The sequence below is a fragment of the Pteropus vampyrus genome, unplaced genomic scaffold (assembly GCF_000151845.1).
Source record: "Pteropus vampyrus isolate Shadow unplaced genomic scaffold, Pvam_2.0 Scaffold1000002648, whole genome shotgun sequence".
Classification (NCBI taxonomy): domain Eukaryota; kingdom Metazoa; phylum Chordata; class Mammalia; order Chiroptera; family Pteropodidae; genus Pteropus; species Pteropus vampyrus.
The window spans coordinates 41,924-53,053 of NW_011917050.1; the positions used below are offsets into that span (position 1 = coordinate 41,924).

An 11,130-nucleotide genomic window follows, 5' to 3' on the forward strand; every position below is an offset into this window, starting at 1 on the left:
ATTTATTCCACTGTCTTTTTTCCTCCCTGCCCACAATTAAATACAGCCCCTTTCCTGGCAAGGTGTCGTTCGTCCACATTCTCAATCTCAGTTTTCCTACCTCACGGGCCCCCATTGCAAGGTGGTGATACAGTACAAACTCCACGGTGGTTGCATGCTTCTTTGCCCTTATCCACTACAGCCAATAGGATCTTTACCTCCTTAATCTCTTTCACATTCCCCTTTGTTATGCCCCGCTGCTGCCGCCAAATGCCATGTCCTCATTTCTTCTCTGTCAGCTTCTCAAGCCTCTTTAGTCTGATTAACCTTTTCTGGAGTACAAACCTAATGAGTGGAGATCTAGTAACAAGTTTGTATCTTTTTTCCAGATTTGTCGTGATATACTTGACAGTACAATATTGTGAATGTTTCAGGTGTACAATGTGATGACTTGAGATACATAAATATTGTGAAATATTTACCATAAGGTTCGTTAACACATCCTTTACCTCACATGATCACCATTTTGTTCTTGGTGGTGGTGTTTATGGTGCTGTTATGACGCAAACATTATCTCTAGTCTCATAACAGCTCACAATTCAGTACGTCGTTAACTCTAGTCGTCATGCTGTAAGATCCCCAGAACTTACTCACCTTATAACTGAAAGTTTGTACTCTTTGACCAATTTCCCCCAACTTTCAGCCACTGGCAACCACCAGTCTTCTTCTCAATTTCCATGAGGTCAATGTTTTCAGATATCATATGTAACTGAGATCATCGAGTATTTATTTGCCTTTCTCTGTCTGACTTATTTCACTTATCATAATGCCCGAAAGGTCCATCCATGTTATTGCAAAAGTTAGGATTCCTTCTTTGCTATGGCTGAATAATATTCCATTGCATAGATCTACTATACCCTACTTTCTTTATCCATTCATCTGTTGATAGACACTTAGGTTGTTTTCATGTCGTGGCTGTTGTGAATAATGCTGCAATGAACTGCGGATATCTCTTTGATTATAATTCAAGAGATGGGGATTAGGGTAGCAAACCGAACTGCGCTTTAGAGAGAATGAAGGAAGGCGAGCTTTATAAAGCCAAAACACACAAAGTGTACTTCTTGCCCGCAAATGAAGTTCTGCTGACTAGGTTAACAGGAATTGGTTAGTTCCAATATGCAAATGGAGAAGGCAAAAATTACAAAGAGGAAGTAAAGTCCATGTGTGTCCATGCAGCGGTTGTTGGTCCAGGACGTTTATGGCTCAGGCTTGAGCTAAGTTTAGCAACAGGTTAACATCTTTATAGCAGCTCTGAGAACTAAGGCACGAGATGTGTGTTGGCTGCATAGGCCTCATTGCCTTAACCGCCTCCTGACTCTAAGTGACTGTCGTAGCAATGCTTATTCCATTTTATTTTATGTTTTCCTCATCATTATGATAATCACGAGCTGAAGAGGAAGAATAATGTAAGAATGAGTCTGCAGTTTAAATTATACCTCTGATTCTGGAATTTATGAACAGAAAATGTGAGTTATAGATAAGGATAGATTTCAGTCCTGAAGCACAAAGCCACACGGTCAGATTTCGGCCATCTGATATTATATTAATATTTTTAAAATTTATTTTAATTAGTTTCAAGTATATAGTCATTGGTTAGCCATTTATGTAGTTTATGAAACAACCCCCCTAATTGCTCCTTCTCTTCTCTGGTTTTCTACCTAGCCAATATATTAATTTTAGCTACATTCCCTATGCCACGCTCTCCATCCCCATGACCAACTATCAACTACTGATATGCACTTCTTTAACCCTTTACTGCCTTCTGTCAGCCCCCGAAACCACTCCCCTCTGTCTGACAGCATAGCGTCCACTATATTTGTGAGTCTTATTTTGATTAGTTTGTTCTTTTTGTTCCTTAGATTCTGCACATAAGTGAAATCATATGGTATTTATCTTTCTCTGACTTAGTTCGCTCAGCATAATACCCTCTAGGTCTATCGATGTCATTGCAAATGGTAGGATTTCATTTTTTTAAATGGCTGAGTCATATTAATATTTAATCAAGAAAGAAGCAGGCAGATTCAGGACCAGGATTTCAAGCTAGGGAAATAAGCCAAGATGGAAGAACTTTCATCAAATGCTGACTCAGTATCAAAAACATTACTGACATCATTCATTCATCCATATAACAAATATGTATTGAGAGTTTACTCTAGGTCTGGCACTTAATGAAGTATTACCCAAATTTGACCTCTGAGGAATCAGAGCCACATATTTATCATGTCATTCACTTAGTGTCCACAGGATTTTAACTCAGACTATATACTTTGAAGTTTATATTCATCCTCTTATGACAAAGTGTAGAGGAAGTTAAAAGAATATAACTCAAGATAAGGAGGATGCGAGGAAGACCACTGTAGAAAAATAACCCGGCCCCATAATTTCCTAACGCTGTCAAACAAATACTTCGTGATTGACATTGTATTAGCTAACAATGTTTTAACGTAATTTTTAGACATCGAGTTTTTACAGATCATAAGTATTTCTAAATTCCCAACAATTATTACTTTTAGACATAAATGACAATTCTGGAATTGGAAAATTCAAAATGCCAGTGTTCCTATATTAAGAAAAATGCCGCATGAAGAACTGTAGTCGCAAAAAAACAGTGTAAGAAATCAGTAGCCACGTCACTCCCTCGGTACTCAGTCACAAGTCACTGCTTAAGGTTTCAGCCTTGTCTCGAGAACTACTAGGTTATTTGGAAGCACTGTTGTGTTTCATTCTTCTCTGTTGAATTTTAATTCTAAATTATCCATGCAGATTTTTTGTACAAATTGGACATTAGACATATGCTGGTTGAATGTAATAAAAACAATTTCCTCAACAGTCTATTTACTTAGCCATGGTAAACATTTTCTATGAATTCAACTTTCAACTAGTGTGGAAGAGTTTCTAGCAGAAATTACTGTTTTCTCCCCCCAAAAACCATAGGCCATCCTTAAAATACCTTTACTATTATTAATTTTGAAAAGGCATGTGGTACTATTTCTTTAAAATGTTATCTAAATACATATGCCGACATTTTAAAGAATAAAATGACTTGATGTCTAGGATTTTCTTTACTATCATGTGGGATCACTGAGGAAATATGAAAGGTAGGCTACCAGTTGATAGAGGCTTACTATTTTATTCTCTTTACTTTACATATGTTCAAACTTTTTATAATAAAAAGTTTCAGTACCTGAAATGATACTGATCATTTTTACTTCTTACTCTAAATGTCCAAAAATCCATCATCATGTTTGGGCACAAGCTTTCCCTCTAAGGAGATACCAAATATATTTTTCAGCTCTTTTTCTATTTCTTCCTCATTCAGCATCTTAAACTCCACCAAATCCATATTGTCTTTATAATTGAATTTCCTATAGATGAGGGTGAAGCCCACTAAACAGTAAACCCCATCTAGGGTCTGCAAGGAACAAAATGACTTGTTTGTAAACACAGATGCTTTAGACATCTGAAGGAATTCAAGAACAAATTTAAAGTCGTCAATTGTTCGAGGTGTAAGAGTGAACGAGTAGATTTTTCGGTATGTATTCTTATCCAGGAAGACAGAATGAAGAAATTCTTGGTTTGCAGTGTGTTGTTCTCTTCTGATTTGGTCCAGATACCAATATTCTCCCTCTTCTGTCAAGCGGAAGATGGAAGGCACCTGAGGCTGATCCTTACCAGAAATTAACTCCAGAGGCTGCCACATCTGACAAGAGCGTCCAAGCCCAACATCAACTATGTAGTTCTTGCCATCGATAGCCACCATCAGCAGAAGGTGAATCATAGAATTGCTGTATTTTTTGGCTGGAGTGATGTACATATAGCTTCCCAGCATTGTTGTCTCAAAACCAATTGTGGTCAGAGCCCAATACAGAAGCTGATTGTTGTGGAGACAAACCCCACCCTGATTCTTCCTCACGAGTTTATCAAAAGTGGCCTCCAAGCCGATTTCCATGGATTTCCCACAATGGAGGTTAAGGTTCTCTAAAGGAATGGCTCGGATATGGTGCTCAAAAATGTCAGTTAATGTTTCCAAGTCCGGTTTGTTCCCGGAGTTCTTATAACCAATTCTTTCAAAATAAGCTTCAATGTCCATGATCCCTGAGGCCAGGAAAACAAAAATTAAGAGTGTTACTTTTGCACTCGAAGTTTCTTGATTAGCCAAATGATAACTAATGTACTTTAAATATGTAAATATAAACCATAGTTATAAATATCTGTCATCATAAGTCTCGTGTTTAGTACTTTTGTTGTATTAATTGCTTTCATATGCTTAAATTCTCTTAGTAGTCTCAGTAACTCTGGAAGAAAAGTATTTTCACTTGTTCCAAGTTTTAAGCATGAGAAGTTGGGAATCCAGATTAAGTGATGAGTGAAATGGTAAACGTGGTTTTCTTAGTGATGACTAAAAAGGTGTTTCAACTGATATTAGTTAAAATAGTGTTTACAAATTGTTCCAACATAAACAGGAGCATAGAGCACATTGTATTCTTGGTTCCTGACCCACTCAATTTCTCCTTTAGCTGAATCTAGTCAAAGTTCCACAGTCAAAGATTTATATTCATTCTCACAATGATTCATTGATTCATTCGATAAAAAGTTTTGGAAAACCTACAATGTATTTGCTAGTGATCTAGTACTTACTTGCCCTCAGAAATCTTACATATCGGTGGGGGCTGAAATGACACAAATAGTGAATCAAATAAATAAATAAAACATGCGATTTCTTAGATTGTGATGAGTGCCCTCTGTGATGGGAAAATAAAGCAAAGAAAGAAGATAAGATGTGCACACAGAGAAATTTAATTTCCGATAAGGTGGACTTTAAGAAAGCCTCACTACGACCTTAAGGAAGTGAGAGAATTAGGCATGTCCATATATGTGGGGAAGATCATTCAGGCAACAGGAATGGAAAGTTACAGAGCCTCAAAGTGGAACCTATCTAGGAAGCCAAGATGACTGGAACAGAGAGAATGGGAGGGTACATGGATTGAGATAACAGTGGCCTTAAAACCAGTTCTGTTGGCTTTTACTCTGAGATGAGAAATCATTGTGAGAAGGTTGCAATTTGGGCAAAGGATACAATAATCAAATTGGTATTTCTGGTTATTGTATGAAAAATAAGCTGTACTCCTCATTCTTTCTGAGCTGAATGAATAGACATGTTACCCAAATAGGACCAATTCAAAGCACATGTGCGCCAGGCTCAATGGTTTGCTCATAGATGGCATGTGAACCAAGTCAGGTCAATGAGACTCTGTGAGGGACTTTTGCTGAACCTAAGCAGATACTTTCTACTGCAGGGCTAGAAGCTGGTAGGATATTTCCTTAAAGAAACTGGAAAAACTTGCTGAAGAATAATATCAACAAAGAATTTACTGAGTTGAGGAATGAAAAGCAAGAAAAAGGAGGACCAAAAAAATCCACCTGAATCAAGTCTCAAGTTATTTCCTGACTTTCTGGTCAGGTAAGCAAAAAAAAAAAAAAAAAAAAAAAAAAAGCCTTATATTGTTAAATCCCATCTGGAAAAGGTTTCTGTCCTCTGCTACTAAAGTAGTATCTTAATCCAGACACAACTTGTAACAATGGTGCATTACCACTGGTAATGTGACATGGTCTGAGCTGACATGGTACAAAGGGCCCTCCCCCTCAGTTAATGTGATCAGCTAAGTGTTTCCATTTGCCCTTCTTAATGTCATTTCTTTTGGGTTCCCCTTTTTGTCTTTTTTGATTAGCTATTCTTCTCATTCTGCTCGTGTTTCAATTTTCTCTGTTCTTGATGTCTACAACATTGTTTTCCCCAAATTTATAAAATTCGTTTCATTTCTTCTCTCAACTTGCATCGGTATCCTTTCTCAACATCTGCACAAGCTCTAAAACTCTAACACTTGGACACAGAGAACAACTGCAATTTAACCAGACCATCCCAAACTGTCTCCTGCTTCTACAAAGCGGTTTGAGTAAGTAAGGAGGGCAGGTGATGTGCAACAAAAGGAATATGGTTTAGATATGCCTGACATTTTCAAAGAAAGTGTTTTCCACCTGCTACCAGTCTTAATCTCTTTAGACTTTGATCGCAACAGTGGTACACAGATGCTAAGACTGACTCCTCGTACTGTGGCATAGCCTAAGGTGACATAGTACAAAGGGGCCTGACCCTAAGTTAATGGTGATAAGCTAAGCATCTCTCTTTTCTCTCATATCAATTCTTTTAGATTCTTCTATTTCTCTTTTTTCCTGACACAGCTATCATTCCCACTTTGTCAGTGTTTCCATTTTTTCTTGATATCTGTAATATTATTTGCCTTAAATTTATTAAATTCATTGCATTTGTCATTTCACCAGCATCTTCCTCAACATTTAGACAAGGCTCTAATACTCTACCACCTAAGTGTAGAGAAAACAACTAGTGTTTAGCCAGACTGCCCCACACCCTCTGCAGCCCCTAATCCAGCATCTATAATGAGTATGTAAGGAAATGTAGTGAAGGTTGATCGAAAAGGAATCACGTGGTTTATAACCTGGCAATCTGATTCTTGGTTAGACCATTATTCCTTCTACTTGGAAGTTTTTAAATATTTCTTGTTAAATGTTATAGTTTGTTTTCCTCTTTTTTTCTTTTTCTTTCTCCTTTTTCTTTTTTTAAAAAAAGGTATAATATTGAGTTAGAACATAGTAACTGCTTGTCCATTCGAAAGAAGCCAGTTTCTGTTACAGCCCTGGATGCAAGCAACACATTGTAAACAAATAATACTTGAGTATTCTGTGAGTAAACATAAAAAAAAAGCAACTGTGTATTACTAAATCTGTGATTCAAGGTAAAATGCTGGGAGGCCTTCTAAAGTAGTTGCCAGGGAAATAGATGACTGAAGCACTATTTGCTTTATATATTGATTTGTAGCATTTCTTTGCATTATATACCCTTTCCTTTCAGCTTGATGATAAATATAAGACTCAAGGGAGACAGAGTGAACACACTTAGAGAGTCTACTAAAAACTCTCAGAAATGCACTTAATATCTTTCTAAGTAAATTGGAAGTAGATCGATTTTCAGTTTTAACTCAGAAGACTTAGAAAATGTTTTTCTTGTCCCGAACTTTAAAAATAATAGAAAAGATAGTAAAACATATAATATGACTTCACTTGAAAACAAAAAGATAGTTGGGTGGATCATAAATTATGAAAAATCCCTAAAAATCACAAACAGAAGGGTTAGGACTGAAGAGTAACATGAACATCCGAGTTGCATAGGGGAGAGTGTACAGAGTACAACCACAGGGGATCGAGCAACACTGATGGAGGCTCTAATCCTGGCAGTTGTGGAAGTCACCAGGAGAGGGCTCAGAAGGAAATATACTGTGAGACTAGAATTAGAAGAAAAGGACGTAATATGGAAAAAAAAAAAAAGACAACCAACTCAAGAAGAAAAATAGACTGAGCAATGGAAAGAAAGTCTTCACAGGTACTTGGAGCAAAAGAACATTTAAAATGGACTTATAACAAAGAATCCCCCCCCCCACCCTGCCGCCCAAAAAAAGCCAACAAGGTGATAAAATAATACAGCATTACGAGAAGAAGGATTTCAGAATTTAGGAAACTAAGAACAAAACCAGGCAAATACATAATTATAAACAGAAAGGGCAACCTAGATACAGCACAATATCAAATGACATATGTAGAAGAAAAATGTGATACTCATAATAGAAATTAATGAAAAGTAAAGCAATTAAATAGTTAGAGAGAAGCTAATAGACATAGATAGCAAAGACAATCAAATATAAAAACAACTGGTGCTTCTGAAGAAGAAAACTCAAAAAGTACAATGGAAAATGCATACAAAAAAATAACAAAAACGTTTCCCCAAAATGAAGCAAAAATTGAATCTGAGAAACAGCAAGATTTTGGAAAAGTTTGATTCACCATAATCGAGAATATATTCTCATTAAATTATTGAAATTCAACATCAAAGAAATCTACTCAGGTATCTGGAAGAAAAGCAAATATTTTATAAGGGAGAAAATATCAAGCCAGCATCAGAATACTTCACAGCAACATGTCTACAAAATAGAGAGGAAACTCTGATCCCCAAAGGTTATTCTCGGCTATAATTCATTTAATCACAAAGGCATCCTGGATATAAAAATAATTTCAAACGGGAAAGAACTTGAAGAATGCAACAATGAGCTACACTGATGAAGCTTTACCTCCTCATTGTCCAGGGAAGATGTAATTTCCAGGGAAAACAGCTTGCTATGTATGTGAACTCGTCTATCAGTTCCCAGTCTCTAGGACCTCTACATCTTTCATGCACGACAGTGGTTTTCAGGTTTTTTTGTTTTGTTTTGTTTTTGTTTTTTGCTAAAGAAACCCTTATTCTTTCCCCAAATGAAGTTGCAAGAATTAAATAGAAGAATTAAAATAAAAGAATTAAAAATAGATGGATCCAGAACTAGTCCATCTGCCCATGAAATATTGTCATCACACTCAAAGCTACTAAGCGGCAGAAGTACAATCATGGACTGAAATGGAATCTGCTATACCTCTGGCCCAGATTTCTGACGTTGTAGAAAAGAAGAATTTTGAGGAGTGATAGTAAGTGGCTATCTCTTTGGGTGTTTTTTTTGTTTTGTTTATTTGTTTGTTTTTTCTTTATCTATTACTTTCCTTCTCTTTTCTCTGTCCCAGTGAAATCCATGGCATCCCACTGGGTTGACTCTACAACCCAGACCCCAACCAAGGGGCAAGTGGCCAGCTGCTTGGATTTCTGGATGGAAAGGAAGTTGTTAGGCTAGCCCTGCTCAAAGGTCATCGTTCAACAAACCATCACATGAGCCCTGGCTCGAAATCAATACCTGCAGAGATCAGGCAGGTAACATAGGTCCACAGAGCAGGCTGGGAGAGGCAATCTACATGGAAACAGCTGCTCAGCTGAACGTGGTAAAGGACAAACAAAATAAGTCTTAGGGACAACTAGAAATTTGACAGCTGAATCTTCCTTTTGAGGAAAGGAGTGGAGTCCCCTGTTTTGTGCTTGAGAAACAAAAAAAGACCCCTGGGAAAGAAATGAAATGCTGATGTCACACCAAAGCCACAAGCAGCACAAGAACACTTTTGGACTGAGGCAGAACCTTTAAGCACTACTGCTAGAATTTCTGACATTACTAAATAGATTTCTTAAAAAATTGATGTGAAATCTGTGTGACATAAAATGAAACATTTTAAAGTGAACGAGTCAGTGCCATTCAGTACATTCACAATTTTGTGCAATCACCACTTCTGTCTAGTTCCAAAATAGCTCTGCTGCGAAATAAAACCCCAAACCCATTAATGTAATTGGATAACATGGGGCCTTTTGTGGCTGGCTCCTTTCATTTAGCATGTTTTCATTTAGCATGAAACATGTGTTAATACTTAATTCCTTTTTATGACTGAATAACATTCCATGGTATGGATACATTATTTTGTTTATCTCCATCTTCCTTGATGGGCATCGGGGTTCTTTTTGCCTTTGGCTTTTGTGAATACTGTTGCTACAAATGTCTGTCTTCAAATACATTTTTCAGTATCTGTTTTCGGTTCTTTTGGGTCTCTACCTAGGAACAGAATTGCCAAGTCGAATAGATGAATTTTAAGGAATGTTTCTGAGTGGCTTTTCTTTCTGCATGCTTCTATTTCCTTACTTCTCTTTTCCCTCCCCTACATGCCCCCCGCCTCCCTTCCCATTCCTTTCCTTTTATTTTGGCGCTGAGGCCCACTGCAAGGAGACTCCAGCCCAACCTACTCCCGGCGCAAGTGGTCCACCCAGTGATTTTTCTGGATGAGCAAGAAGTTGTCGAAGAAAGCTCACCCACAGATGATACTTTAACAGTGCTTAGGGCACGGAAGGCCTGTGGAGCAGGCCCAGAAAGCCGCATGCATGGAAATCAGCTGTTATCACTAAAGAGGAGTTCTGAGTTTGTTTGTTTGTTCGTTTGTTTGTTTGTATTTTTTCCCCTCCTCAGAAGAAGCAGAAATGCAGATGAGAAGGTGATATCTGCCTATTTCTAAAGTTGGCTCAGAACTTTTGAAGCCCGGAAGAGGCCAACAAAATAAGTCTCTGGGCAAGATGTCCTAGAGACCCACCGCACTAAGCCTCCCTCCAACAGGATGAAACAGACAACGCACCCCAGCCTCCCTGGCCATTTGGGACTATTAGAGAGATCTGATCACCTAATGCAGAAGAAGCAGGAATGGTTATGAGCCTACTGCTGGCAGGATTAACTGGGCCCTTTGGGATATACCTAGTTGTGGACAGAGGAGGTGGACCTCCTGTTTCGATTGTCCAGTTCTCTGAAACACACATTAACACATTAACTATCTTTTATACACTTCTTTAATCCTCACAATAACCCTTTAAGTCAACTCTCTTACTAGCTCCATTTTACTGACAGATAAACTGACTTTTAGATATGCTAAGTGACCTGCCCAAGTCCACACAGCTAGGATGTGGTGAGGCTGTGACTCTAAGACAGACTGTGTGAATCTAGGGTCTATTATCTTCATCATTATGCCGTGTAGTAGTCCTCACAACATAAGGATTCAAAAGATGTGTCAGCCACACTTTCTGAACTGCTTTGGATATAAAATTCAGGCACAGTATAGTGTCTAGTCTCCCAGAATCACATTCGAGTTAAGACTAGGCTCCAATTTCAAAGCATACAAAAAGTCACTTACCGATTTCCACTCAGCCCCAAACCAGGAATGAGGCCGACTTCACTCTTCTCACTTTAATAACTAGTACAGGGATTTCCCACAATGGCTTTCCAAACAGCTCCTCCCCTGGTGTCTGGTTAGAATCACCCAGAGACCTCTGGGAAATGTAGTTGTGGGACCTTCAGTTGTCCTCGTGCACCTCTTATTCAAATCTATTCATTGAAGAAGAGTGGAAAGCCATATTATCTGGTGGGCCTCAGCCACAGGCTGCGAGGGGTATGACCTTGCACTGGACCCAATTCTTGCTTTAGGGAGCCTGAAGCCAGATGTCCTATGTTTGTAATGCAGAGGTAGGGGTGTGAGGGGGTCCAGGAAAGGCAGATCCATTGACCTAGAATAGGCAAA

The 11,130-nt window shown here is 38.2% G+C and overlaps 1 protein-coding gene across 1 annotated transcript; it reads right to left on the reverse strand.

Annotated features, from left to right (window-relative positions):
- Window positions 1–3,179: 3,179 nt before the first annotated feature.
- On the reverse strand, window positions 3,180–10,848 carry LOC105311249 (arylamine N-acetyltransferase 1-like). Its single transcript, XM_011387260.2, has 2 exons — window positions 10,747–10,848; window positions 3,180–4,134 (listed from the first exon to the last, which is right to left on the reverse strand). Exon 2 carries the CDS (start codon window positions 4,127–4,129, stop codon window positions 3,257–3,259), a length of 873 nt encoding a protein of 290 aa, XP_011385562.1. The 5' UTR covers window positions 4,130–4,134; window positions 10,747–10,848; the 3' UTR covers window positions 3,180–3,256.
- Between the last annotated feature and the right edge of the window lie 282 nt (window positions 10,849–11,130).